The 13,858-nt window shown below is 45.4% G+C and overlaps 1 protein-coding gene across 10 annotated transcripts in view; it reads left to right on the plus strand.

The window, feature by feature from the left end:
- LOC147029651 (zinc finger E-box-binding homeobox 2-like) overlaps positions 1-13,858 on the plus strand; it is a 313,528-nt gene that overhangs the window by 200,183 nt on the left and 99,487 nt on the right. For 9 of the 10 annotated variants that reach the window (XR_015056001.1, XR_015056000.1, XM_085872853.1 and 6 more), the window contains one exon: positions 13,458-13,628. The exons of the other annotated variant lie outside the window; for it this stretch is intronic. Coding sequence is in view for 7 of the 9 variants with exons in the window: in XM_085872853.1 (XP_085728979.1) it covers positions 13,458-13,628 (171 nt within the window). In the remaining 2 variants the exon portion in view is untranslated. The remainder of the gene's footprint in view (positions 1-13,457; positions 13,629-13,858) is intronic. 10 annotated transcript variants of the gene reach the window in all.

Consider the following 13,858-nt stretch of genomic DNA (forward strand, 5'->3'; position numbering starts at 1 on the left):
ACACGTAGTTGTTGATACTGCTCTGTTTGAGCCTGTGATTGTTGTTTCCTCTGCCACCGAAGGTAGACGGAGGTTACATATTCACCTGTTTGTTTGGTTTTTTTTTTGCTTGTTTGTCTGTGAGTAGTAGTAGGATATTTCAAAAAGTTGTGGACAGATTCGGACAAAACTTGGTAGTCAGGTTGGGTGTGTGATGTAGGCGAAGTGATTACATTTTGTTGAAGATCCGAATCCAGATGCGAGGATTTTTTGATTTTGATGTGTTTCTTCACCATTGAGAGATTGGGCCAAAAACAATATATAGCATGATATCTCAAAAATTTATTTATGTAGTGTGACAAAAGTTGGTGGATGAGTTGGGGAGGTGACAAGAACAAGCCAATTAGATTTTGGTTAAACCTTAATTAGGTCCTGATCCAGATCTGACCTATAGGTTACTGTAGATACAAACTTTAAACAATTCAGCTTGGTGGAGATTTGAGCTCCACCGAGTGCTGTTCTAGTTGTATATGTGCTCCTTCAATGTACTGTTGTATATTTACCCCTTGTGCATGAAGCGAAAAGCGGGGTTAAGCAATTGATGCACTTTGTATGTCTAGAGCCGTCAGTCCATGATCGAGGAACTGCAGGATTTCAATTTAATTTTATTTTTGAACACTGCAGAACATGAATTGGAACATGAATCGGAACACAAACCTGCAGTTTAGCAGTACTTGGCTCTGAATTTGGCAAATTGTATGGCATCTCATCCCGATCGCACACGCACAAAGAGATATTACTTTTTATTCTGTCTGCCTGTCTGGCAGTCAAACAGAAATGAAAATCATTCCAAAGAGAAAGAGGAAACTTACTGTTTTTAAGGACATCATAAAAGACACAAACGGCAGACACGAAAAACTAATTTAACGTGTTAAATAAGGTGGTGTCAAAGATGATGCATCAATGGCAGTAGACTTCCAAAAAAAAGTATTTTTTTCAAATACATTTTTTAAAACCTTCATCTTGTTTCAATTGAATTATTGAAAACTTGAGCACTTTAAAACACATCACCTTCTTGGCATTTTCAAAAACCTTCCATTTATCAGTACTTAGACGAAATATTTACGCCATATTATGCCTTGAGGGCAGAGTAACTGTGAGACTTAGTAGTCAGACAAATATGACAGTGCCGAGCGCTGTTTGTTCAAAGCAAAACGCAAAGCAAGAGTTCAAAAGACTCTTCCCACGTCTTTTTCCCCATGACTGTGTGGGGTAAGGTATTTTGTGAACTCTCAAATTTTTTATTGCTTCAACAAGTATTACTATATATAATTTTGTGTGCTCCTTCTGTGTCTGTCATGCTTTATTCTAAAAGGAACAGATGTTTGGTACGACAGAACTTTAGTATACAAGAAAACAAACACGACAAGCCGGTAGGCGACATGGCTGCTCGCTCTTGATGGAAAGCTGGCCGACGCGACTAGCCGATATCCATGTACATGCTATCAATCAATTTAGCACAATAAATACGATTATCACAGCCCTCTTAGTTTGCGCCCAGAAACCCGCCTTGTGAAATTTCAGGCATGTTTCCAAAGAGACTCTAACAAATGGCAGCCCTGGTAATTCCATTTATCAATTCGCTAAAGATTTTATTTTTTTATATGATGCTGTAAGACATTCTCCTTGGGCACAAAAAAAACAGGTCCCTCGGAGGTCCAGTTTCGGAGGTATTGATTTTTTTGTACAGTCCACAATAAGTGTACGATGTACGATAAAGTATTTTAGCTGTTGCTAAGCAACAGAGGTGTGCATAGCAACCATTCATTTTTGTGTACATGCTAGCCACATTGTACACATTTCACCCAAGTGTCATCAAAATCAGACTCTTTCTCTTAGAGATATCCGCAATTAACCGTTTCTGAAATGTTCGACATGTACTCGCCCAAAACCTATCTCCTCCAACAAATATTTTTTTTGTAACGGCTGCAAATTGGCATGAAGGGAGCTCGATAGATTGCGCACAGAACTCTAAGCCTCGATTTTTCGAATTTTTATTTTTAGATTTTTTGACCACTTTAAAGGGCCGTTGCTAGGACCCGGGGTCCCATATTCGAAAGCACACAATTCCCAGAAATATTGGTCCTACCTACCAAATTTCATTGGAATCGGTTGAGTGGTTTAGCCCCGAGGCTTGACCAAAGTTTCGTGGACGGACAGACAGATGGAAATGTCCAGAATAAGGGTACTCTTAGAGCAGCCAATATATTGACCAAAGCTTTTCGTGTTGTACTTCTCAAGGTTGGATCACAGCAAGAAAACCAGGAAGTTTGAGCGTGTGCACATATACGCTTGCCTATATAAGATCGACACTGATTGGTGATCATCAGTTATGACGTCAATGGTAATTTAAGCCCCCATTGGTTAGCCCACAGTCATCAGTATCTCTGGCTCCGATTGGCTGGAGCAGAGTTCAGGGCAATCACTCACCATTCACACCAACGCCTTGGAGGGAGGGGGATGCGATTCCCCCAAAGTCGATGACTCACCATTTGCATGCATACCTTGGACAGCGGTTGTAGCAACCAGCAACTTTGATGTTTCCATGTTGAAAGAGAATGGGAGAATGTACAAATTCCTTTTGACGACATACTGTACCACAGGCTCCATGGAAAGGATGAAGGTTGCTTCCAACAAACGTAGATGTAAAACACTCCGACCTCGACTCAATATCTCAAACATATCTGCATTGTACTAGTCTGCACAGACGGGGTTGGCAACTAAGTGCCGTGCAACGGCAGAAGAACAAGAAATGGCCGACGGTTCTTGAACATTCCTACATGCTCGCAAAGGTTGCGTCCTTACTCTCAAGTTCTTTTCTCGAATCGCCAGAGGGGACATGCTGTTTGATACGATCAGCCAAACTTTGGGTTGTACGACCCACGTAAATAAATAAATAATTTATTCTAAAAGTTTCCTGCTGCATTAAAGCTCCTGGTCCTGCTTCCTCCTGGGATGGCTTTTAAAACAGACATTTTTGTGATTAAATGGACACGAATTTTTGTTCCAAGTAAATTGATTATTAGTTTGTATGCAAGTCATAGATGGCTTGGATGCCATTAAATTCCCCACAAATTTGTTTGTGGTAATGTTTGTTTGTTTGTTTTTTCTCCTTACTTCAAATTTTGACCTCCCTTATAAAGTTTCAAATTCTAAAATCCAGTAAATTAAGAACGACATGAGCTCGTCGTCATCGATTGGCTTAATAATCTGGTATTGCTGCATCTCTGTTACTGCTTCATCTCAGTATTTAGCTTGCAGGTGTCATCATGTTTGGCCTTTGTACTAGAAGGAAGAGTATTTTTATGTAGTTTTTTAGGTATTGAATTCACACATAGCTCTTTCCTGAGCCTTGACTTCATGTCCCAAAAATAATGATTTATAATTGTGGGACGTGTTCCATAAGGTCAGGTCAGGTATGGGAGCATGTGCCAGAACAGCGCGTCGCTGCGTCCACTTTCCGCCGGTACTCCAGGGGCCTCCGTCTGGCCATCCCCCAGGCAGATGCCAGGCCCATCCCCATCTCCTTGAGATGATGGTCAACCTGTTGCAACCATGAGGCACGTGGTCGACCCACTGGCCTCCTCCACTCATGAGACTCCCTCGCTGAGAGAATCTGGTGAGCAGGATCAGAGTCAGGAAAACGAGCCACATGTCCATACAGCCGCAACTGACGCTCATGGACTATGCAGGTAACAAATCTCATCCGAGTCTCTCTCAGCAACCGCTCGTTGGACACAAAATCTGACCAGTGATAGCCAAGGATTCTCCGAAGAGACCTGGTACCAAGGGAATTAAGTCTCCGTCTCAGATCCTTGGTCAGAGTCCAAGTCTCGCACCCATAGAGCAAGACTGGAAGTACCAAGGACCTGAAGACTCGGACTTTCGTCCTCCCGCACAGGTACCGGCAGCGCCACACCCCATGATCCAGTGAATCCATGACTCCCCAGGCCCGACCCAGACGTCTATTGACCTCTGACTCGCAGCCAGCAGAGACATGAATATCACTGCCAAGGTAAGTGAATCTCTCCACGACCTCAACATCCTCACCACAAACAGACACAGACAGGACAGCAGCATCCAAGATGTCACTGAAAGCCTGGATCTTAGTTTTGACCCAAGAAACCCGTAATCCCAACGGCTCCGACTCCTCATTCAGCACCTCGAGGGCCCCCAAGAGGATGTCTAAAGTCTCCGCAAAGATGACTGCATCATCTGCAAAGTCAAGGTCCGAGATCTTGACATTCCCAAATGACGCACCGCAACTTGATCTCTCCGACATCCTCCCTAGAATCCAGTCCATACAAGTGCTGAAAAGTGTGGGGGCAAGTACACATCCCTGACGAACTCCAGTAACAACTGGAAATAAGTCAGAGATGGTACCACCACACTTCACAGCACTCTCAGTACCAGAGTAGAGTTCAGACATCAGATCGATCAGTTTTGGTGGCACCCCACGAAGACCAAGAATCCTCCAGAGGACATCCCGATTCACTGAATCGAACGCTTTACAGAGATCAACATTGGCTGCAAGCAGCCCCTGCCGAAACTCTCGTCTGCGTTCGGTGAGGACACGAAGTGCAAGGATACGGTCAATCGTTGACCTCTTTGGTGTAAAGCCTGACTGCTCTGGACGCTGGTGCTCAAGCAGATGGTGGCGAACCCTATCGAGAATTATCCGAGCAAAGACCTTGCCCGGCACTGAGAGCAGCGTCACCCCTCGGTAGTTGTTGCAGTCTTGGCGATCACCCTTCCCTTTCCAGAGAGGGACAACAAGGCCCCTCTTCCAGTCAGTTGGGATGATGCCTGTGTTCCAGGCAGAGCACAAAACTGCATGCAACGACACGAGTGCAGCATTTCCACCAGCCTTGAGAAGTTCGGCATGGATGCCACAGATCCCTGGAGCTTTGCCCCGTTTCAACTGGTTCACCGCAGCCCGTGTTTCCACAAGCGTAGGTGGACCACAGTTGATTCGAGGGTCAGCAACAGGGATTGTAACACCCTTGACGTCCAACTCGACAGTTGGGGGATCAGCCTGGTACAACCGCTCAAAGTAACCGGCCCAGCGGGTCTTCACTTCAGACTCCTCTGTCAAGAGCCTACCACTCTCTGCTCGAACTGTAGTGCTCCGAGGGATGCGCTTGGATGAATGTAATGCGCGAATTCCCCTGTAAGCGGGACAAGAATCACCTGTCCACAGGTGATGCTCTACCCCCTCACAGATTCCTCGCACATAGGCCTCCTTGTCCACCCTCAGTGCACGTACAGTTTTACGCCTCAGCTCCCTGAACAGCTCAGCTCTGCCATTCAGCCTGGCCCTGCGACTCTGGTCAATGGTATCCAGTGTCCCTTGAGAGACAAAATTCTTCTTTGCCCTGCGGTGAGCTCCAAGGCATCCACCGGCAACATCAAGGACGGTGGTCTTGAAGGCGCTCCACAACTCTTCAGGACCCCCCAAAGCACCCAGACCCCCCAAGTGTCCACTCAGCCTGTTCGCAAACTCCTCAGCTACTCTCTCATCCCTGAGCTTGGCAACATCCAGCCTCGGCTGGGATGGTACCATTCTCCAGGATTTAAGTTACAGCTTTGGAGTTGCTACAACAAGCCTGTGGTCAGTATTGAGGAACTGAGCACTCCGGTAGACCCTGCAGTTCTGGATCATCCTCCAACGACCGTCAATGAGGACATGGTCATTCTCCTTTGCCACACCGCCAGCGTTGGAATACCAAGTCCAGCGATGAGCTTGTGGGCGCTGAAACCATGAACCAGCCACCCTAAGTCCATGACTTCTTGCAAAGTCAAGGAACTTAGTGCTATTCTGGTTCATAGTTCCTGACGCATGGGGACCAACACACACCTCATAACCGTCCCTATCAGTTCCAGTCGATGCATTGAAATCCCCCAAGACTAGAAGTGTATCTCGTCTGGGGCACTGCTCAACCACAGACTCGAGTGTGGCGTAGAATGCATCCTTCACGGTGAGATCACTCACCTCAGTCGGAGCATAAACAGAGACCAGGGAAATGACACCTAAGGAGTGACGAATCCTTAATCTCATAATACGCTCGTTGACCGGTGTTACCTCAATTATCATTGGGGTCAGCTTATTGGACACAGCGACAGCAACTCCTTGGGTATGGTAACCATCAGAGCGACCAGACCAATGGTAGGTGTAACCACCCACCATTATCTCGCCGCAATCCGGTCTCCGAACCTCAGAGAGAGCTGCAATCCCGATGTCCAAACGCTTGAGCTCAGATGATAACAGAGACAGGTGATCATCCTCTCTTAGGGATAGGACATTCCAGGCACCCACCCGAAGGGACCGCCTCAGGTTAACCCAAGGAGACCGCCGTCTGGTGGACGACACCTCAGCACCACTCCGACACACTCTCCTGCAATCTGACCCAGGGATGTTACCCCGTGGTTTCCCTCCTATCAAAGATTGGGGGTCCCGAAGGCTTTGCCCCAATCCCATCATCCGGTGGGCTGCCCTGCGAAGGGAAGCTGCACAGGAGGTACTCCCACGGAGTGGGTTTTCAGATTTTTTTGCGTTTTTGCGTTTTGCGGAATGAAGCGTTTTACGGTGGCCGGAGTGCAAATCCTGCCACCAACCTCCTAATAAGAAGTGACCCAACTGCAGGAGGACGTCCGCAGACACAGTTGGGCACTAGATATGGATGGCCGTTGGCTCACAAGGAGCTCCTCCGCCCTTTGACAGGTTTTGTTTTTTAATCCTGCTGGGTGTCCATATCCAAACACCCTCCTCACCAGAAAACCTGGTGGGGGAGACGGTTTAGTCGCCGACAACCCGACCATGGAACAGGTTAGTACAGGTTTACATGGTACCTGTAGCAGGTCAGAGATCGAACCTGACCTGACACCGGCAACATCAACATCACCGGTGTTCCATAAGTGGCACGCAAAACGGCTTTTCAAATTGCTCATTTCAACTTTTCGAGCCCATCAACTCTCAGAATTACATCAATTGTGACAATTCTTGGGAATGTTTTTAAAATATCTTGCATTTTTATATTTAGTTTGAATATTGGCATTGGTTTGGTATGTCTATAAAACCATCTCTTACATGAAATTTTAAATGTTTCAGACACATACATTCACAACAATTGGTCTTGTGTCTGCATTGCATTTTGTACTTTGATATCGTGATAGCAAATGTCATCCGAGCCGAGCTCTAGGGGCGAGCGGTAATGGTGTGTGTAATGCTTTGTTGTGTTGCCTTCACTGGTGTGGGTTTGATCCCCATGGCCGCTCAGCAGAAATTTCCACACCCTGTGACCGAATGGTGACCTGTCCAGTTTTTACCAGACTCGGTGGATTCATCGTTAAAGCATCTGCTCTGAGTTTAGGAGGTCAGCAATTTCATTCCAATCCTGCTGAGTCATATCAAAGACCTTATTAATGGTATGATCAGCTTCCTTGCTTGACGCTCAGCATTTGGAGAATAGAGCAAGGACAAACCCCATTAGTTAGCAACCATAGGGAGGAGGAAATTCGCCCTTAATTGCCACACTGAGTGCGGAGAGAAAGGCAATCAAGATGGCGTCACTGATACTCTGATTGCTCTGGGAAGTGACATCAATTCACTTCCCACAAGGCCAGTGGCTGTGTTTGCTGAAGTTGTTGTTTCTTCTGCAACCTGTAGCTGCTGGTTGCATCATTTTCTGGAAGTAAAGCTATGCTGCTGATGCAGTGCCCTTGTTAGGCCTAAGTCACGTTTGCTCTACGGCGAGGATACGGCGGGCGTACGCCCTCTGAATTGACAGAAACGTGCGGCAGCCGCAGAGTTTCTGAGGTGGCCTCAGGGTGGCCCTACGCCGTATGGCTATATTTTACAGGCCGTAGGGGTCGCCGTGGAATTATAACGCGGAGTTATAACTTTTTTCATTTCTACATTCGCCGTAGCAATTCGACAAGCTGAAAAAAAAAACTGGTAAAAAAAAAAAATTTAACCCATTCGTTACCGTCCGTCTGGCCGCACGTTCGCCTTAGGGCCCCCCTGCGGTCGCCTTGCGTCTGCCTTGAAAATTCTATGGCCGCCGCAGGAACGCCCTAAGGTCACCATGCGACATCAAATCAAAGACCGTACGGCAACCCCACGTTTTCGGTCTCCACCATTTATAAATACGCCGTGCAGCTCCCCGAAAATTAAAAACACATGTGACTGCTACATTGTGTGACCGTGGAAATACTGCGGCCGCCGTATAATTGCTAGAGGCCGTAGATTTTGGAGATCCTACGGCCACCGTGGCAAATGTGACCCAGGCCTTACCAGTAAGCTGATACTCATTTTGCCAACCTCAGAAGGATGCCAGGCTAAGTCAACCCACCCGGTGTTATCTGAATGGCACGACAGGGGGCTCTCAAACTCAAGACCCTAAGATCTTAAGCCAGCCACCTTAACCGATAAGCCACCACCAGGCTTTGCTGAAGGCAATTCTGTTTTCTCGTGTATTTGGCTGCATGTGTGTGTGATTGGCATTGCAGCTTCTCCATGAGCTTTAGACAGTGGAGAAAAAAAAATCTCTTGTGACTACCTCGATGCTCTGTCATGAGTATGGACCTCCTAATCGTTTCAGCAATTAGTGATTGAGCAGGATTTTTGAAAACAGCACACTTGTAATCCCAGAAATACCTCGAGCAATTGCATTGAACAGCCCCTTTCGCCCTGACCCCCTGACCAAGTGATGTCACAGCACGTGGCTCTCCTTGATGGCCGTTTGTGGATAGGCTCTTCATGACGGAATACAGTTTGTTCATCGCAATCATGGAAGTTTCTATAACACAAATTGTTTTGGCTTTACTAAACTTTTACTTTGAGTGTTTCTTTTGACAACCTCATTAAGTGTCACCTGTACTTTAAAGTCATATTCTGTGGCTTTGGCTTGTGGATATCCAAAATATTGACATTAATAAGTGACTGATGTCAAATGCATATTGTGAATAATTACTGTTCAGTTTCTAATGACAGAGGCACTGCAGTATTTGCTTTGTTTTTGTCTACAAAGTTGACGTTCAAGGAAGAACAAGGTGACAGCGAATATGAGGTAATAGGGGTTCCCTGGAGGGAAGGGTGGGATTAAATTGACTGAGGAAGAAGGCTTTTTCCAATTTAATTACCTATCCATGTATTGGCTTCACCCATGTGAGAAGAGAGGAACAAATAAGTGAAGGGAGTTTAACCAGGATTGGGTTACTGGAAGAACATGTGTGCCTTGGAGGAGCTGTAGGTGGTTGGGGGAGAGAGAGGGAGAGAGAGAGAGAGAGAGAGAGAGAGAGAGAGAGAGAGAGAGAGAGAGAGAGAGAGAGAGAGAGAGAGAGAGACAGACAGACAGACAGACAGACAGACAAGAGGGTGCTTGATTGGGGGAGAGGTGGTAAAAGACAGGCTACTGTGACCGATTGGCAACGTGACAAAAACAGACCTTGTGCTTTGGATTCATCAAGGGAGATCCCAATAGTGTTTTAAGACATTTATATTACGGATGTGATGCTGTGGCCCCGACGATAGGGGAGAATAGTATTCACTGCATTGAGCTACAGATAAAAGACTTTTTGGCTCTTCCTTCTGATTTTTCAAGGAAAAACTTGGAATAACAGAGGGTGCCCAGTTTGAGGATGGCTTTGGAGGCCAGCTTTGCTACCTGGTCGGCTCAGGAGAGGTCAAGGCTCGTAAGGTCCTGATGTTCAAGCCACTGAGCCTCTTCTCTTGGCTAATCATGGACATAGATATGTAGGTGGGTTCATTTGATGATCCTCCTGGTTGACAGCATGAGACATGTGAGATTTTCCAGGATTAAAAGATGTGTTGTATTTGTCAGACCATTATGGAATCAATTACAGATCAACAGAACATGACACAACTGCTCTCTGCCTGTCAGTGGTATGGGATGTTGTAAGAAAATTCAGAGTCAGAGTATTGGAGAGGTCTTTTATGTCGGTGAGGAGCAAGACTGGACCCAAGACGGGACACTCCAGCCTACTTCCAATTTTTTTGTAGAGATACTGCCAAAGTGAGTATAACTCCAGCCTCCAATGGGATAGTAAGCAGAAAGTTCCATTTGATAGCGATGCCTTGACTGCAAGTGGAGCAGTTCAAGATGCGTCTAATTAGAAGTAAGCTAACTGCCCTGTAGTTGAGTGGATCTGTTTTTGCACCCTTATTGTGTATTGAAGTGATGTTAACTACCTTCCAAGCAAATGTGAGTTGGCCTCAGGTGAAGGATTGGCTGAAGAAAGTAAACAGAGGATACATGAGAGCAGCAGAGCAGGATTTGAGACCTCCGGTACTGATACCATCTGGTTAAGAGCAAAGAGGGCTAGGTTTGGGATACGAGCTTTGGAGCTAAGTGAATATATTTGCCTTATCTCAAGTGGAGCCAACTGTTATGCCATTTGAAGTGAGGGAGGGATCACAGGATGAACACATTTCACAAGGCACCACCAGGACTTTAAAGGAGACATATTGGAGAGTTCAGCATTAAGGTTTATCCAGATGATGTTTTTAGCTCTCCTGGGAATGGATAACCATTTGTTGTGAGCCTTACACAATGATCTCAGATTGCCCTCAGGAGGTTTAGTCTTCAATGGCGAGAATGCAAGATGCTTGATCATCACTCCCTTGCCACAGGATTCAATTCAGCGGACCAGGACCAAGAAAATGGCATGGTAGCTGCAGATGAGATGGAATAAACCAGTGTCACAGAACCCAAACGTCTTTACTCAATGGACATCCAACCTGCAGGCGGGTGTAGAACATCACACCAAATCAATCCACCACCTAACAGTCGCCCGTAAAGAATTTCTGACTGTGCATGAAAGAAAGCTTCCAAAGGCAATGTCAATAAGAAATGCAGAAGAGATGGAAGACCAATCTTTTTTGTGAGAGAGCAGATTGCAGTCCCTTTCTATTAGCTTGAGTGAATATCCAGATTCTGCAGCACTGTGCTGGCTCTTAAACTAAGAAGATTGTACATGAACAAGAACATTCAGGAAGAGGAGCGGCAAGATATACCTGGACCAGGAAGGAATTTAGACCATGAGTGGAGACCCAGGTTGGGAGGTTCAGAGATTGAGTGAGTCTTGTGACATTGTAGAAGTCCTTAGCTGCAGTGCTGTAACTGGATGTTGCAATGCCAACTCTTAGCGAACTGGCATTGTGACCATTGAAATATCAATATGTGAGGAATGGAGAGTTGGGAATGGTGGCCATTAGTTAGTTGGTCCACGTTAACAAATATAGAGGTATATACTGTATGGAGTCATCATTATGAGGTGGGTTCTACATCATGCAAACAAGCATTAGATGGTTGCGGAGAGGAATTCACAGACAGAGGTATTCCAGGTGTTGCGCAGCTGGGTTTGGTGCAAAACATGGGGAATGTAGGAAGGAGTAATTGACTTAAATAGCAATCCCTCCACGAGGGTGAATGGCTTGCCTGTCATAAAGGGAAAGAGGATAGCCAAGGATAAACACAAAAGAGTCACGGACATCCTGCGAGAGACATTTCTGTTAAACATGCAATGTCCGCATGGAAGTGGCAACCTGTATGAATAGATCTGCAATGTTAAAACGAAATCCTTGAATATTAAGAGATCCATAGTTTTTGGGAAGGTGGAGGAATAGCAGCTGAGGGAGCAGGGGCACCTTGCACAAATGGCATGTGGGTCGGAGCAGTGAATGGCTCGGTATGTCAGGACGATAGACCGGGCAGCTGGTACCTCTAATTTTATCTTCTGGTTAGACTATGCTGTGGTGAACAAATATTTTTGGAGGAAGGTGAAGTTTTGCAGAACGCAAAGAAAAAAACATAAGAAGAAGAACACAGAAATTCCAACTCATAACTTATGCCATTGCAATTTTATGCCACTTAAAGCACCTGTCTGGCAGGTATCCATCGACGAGGCTGTCCCCCGATCCTCCCTTCTTCAACATAACATCCTCCATCCAACTCGCACAGCATGCAATAACACCCACAACATATATTCAAATATTTCTCTCCATTTTCACAGAACTTAATTTTGTTCCAGTTTTCACATAATATGTTCTTTGCAAACAATTTTTCTGGGCTCTTCAAGCAGCTTGTACATTTACCAGATTAATCCGGATTCGGATCTTCACCAAAATAGAATTACACTACCATTCTTGTCACACTACTAAACTGTCCACCAAATTTCATCCAAATTCGTCCGCAACCTTTTGAGATGTCCTGTTCACAGTCACAGACAAACAGGGGTGAAAACATAACCTCCACTGCCAACACCTTTGGTAGCAGAGGCAAAAAGGACATTTAGGAGACTATGGGACAAGTCAACATAGCAATTGGATTTTAAAAGTGAGCGAAGTGCTCGGATGGGAATGTCTTACAGGCCAACTCAATTATTTGGTCAGAATGAATGATTTTTTGAGAATATATGTATCTGGAGGAACAAATATTTCTGCCTTGATATCAAATCCCTGCTCTAATTCAATCTATAACTCGAAGTGTGACAATTGCACGCTGCTTGGAAGAAGGTTGCCACTGCAGTCAGTTTCTGGTGGGTCTAGTAGTCTTCTTCTTTTTTGTTCGGGTAGCATAATTGGTTGGGGGGTGGTGTGGCTATTCTGCTGCTACAATGCTCTGTAGGTTAGGGAAGGAATTTAGAATTTGTTCATGGTGCCGGCAAAAGCTTGCCAACTCTTCCCAAAGGACACCATGGGATTTTTTTAACATCTCCTAACTAATGCCAGCAGATGGGATGCCCAGTTGAATGTCCATCTGAGTGACAACACACACACACACACACACACACACACACACACACACACACACACACACACACACACACACACACACACACACACACACACACACACACACACACACACACATTGATAAATCACTGTGCCTGTGAAACACTGGGATGACAGTTTATAGCTGGTTTTGGATTCAAACCCAGACTAGACAGCTTTGAGGTGAGAGTGCATGCTTGTCGGCCATCCTACCAGGCCATGATCTGGTAGCGAAGCTAACCAGAACAGTTTTTAAATGAGTCTGGCCTTTTTATATTGAGCACAAACACCATCTCTTGTACCACTATTGATACAAGATATTCCAAGTATTAAGGCTTATCCTCAGCTGTTATGATGGACAAAACGACTCTGATGTATTTAATTCTCATGACTTGAATGTATCCTTATGGAAAGGGTACAATATGTTTTGTAATGATATGTTACCTGTTTAACGGATTATTGAGAACCTGCTTCTTTTTTTTTTCCTATGGAGGATCAGGTTATGCTTGGTGTTGGCTTAATGGTTACGGTGGTGGGCTTGGGATCCTAGGATCCTGAGTTCAAATCCCACTCGGCTGTTGAATTAATACCAGGTGGGGTTGACTTTGCCTGTCATCCTTCTGAGGTCGACAAAATGAGTGCCAGCTTGCTGGTATCCTGCGTCGGAGTGGCGACCCGTCCAAGATTGTGCCCAATAGCCAAGGAGACTGCTTAGGAGACCAAGGAGACTCTGCACAGAGTATGGTCCCAATGGATGGATGGATGGATCAGGTTCCCCCGCAACAGCTTACCTCATGTAACTATCCTTGGCCCTGATGCTTTATGTCGTTTTATCTCTGGTTTATTTAACAGGAGTTATTTTTCTCTCGCTTGTTATGGTTATACTCCAAGGCCAAAAAGAAAAAAAAACCGGTCGTGATTTTATGGCAAAAATAGTCCTGTATTCCGTTTTTATTTATATTTTAAATATACTTTAAATTCAGCTCCTCCCATTGGATGTCAGTGCCAGTGTTCACACACACACAC

Source organism: Eptatretus burgeri, chromosome 3 (genome assembly GCF_056783735.1).
Source record: "Eptatretus burgeri isolate ZD-2024b chromosome 3, Ebu_testis_v1, whole genome shotgun sequence".
NCBI classification, from domain to species: domain Eukaryota; kingdom Metazoa; phylum Chordata; class Myxini; order Myxiniformes; family Myxinidae; genus Eptatretus; species Eptatretus burgeri.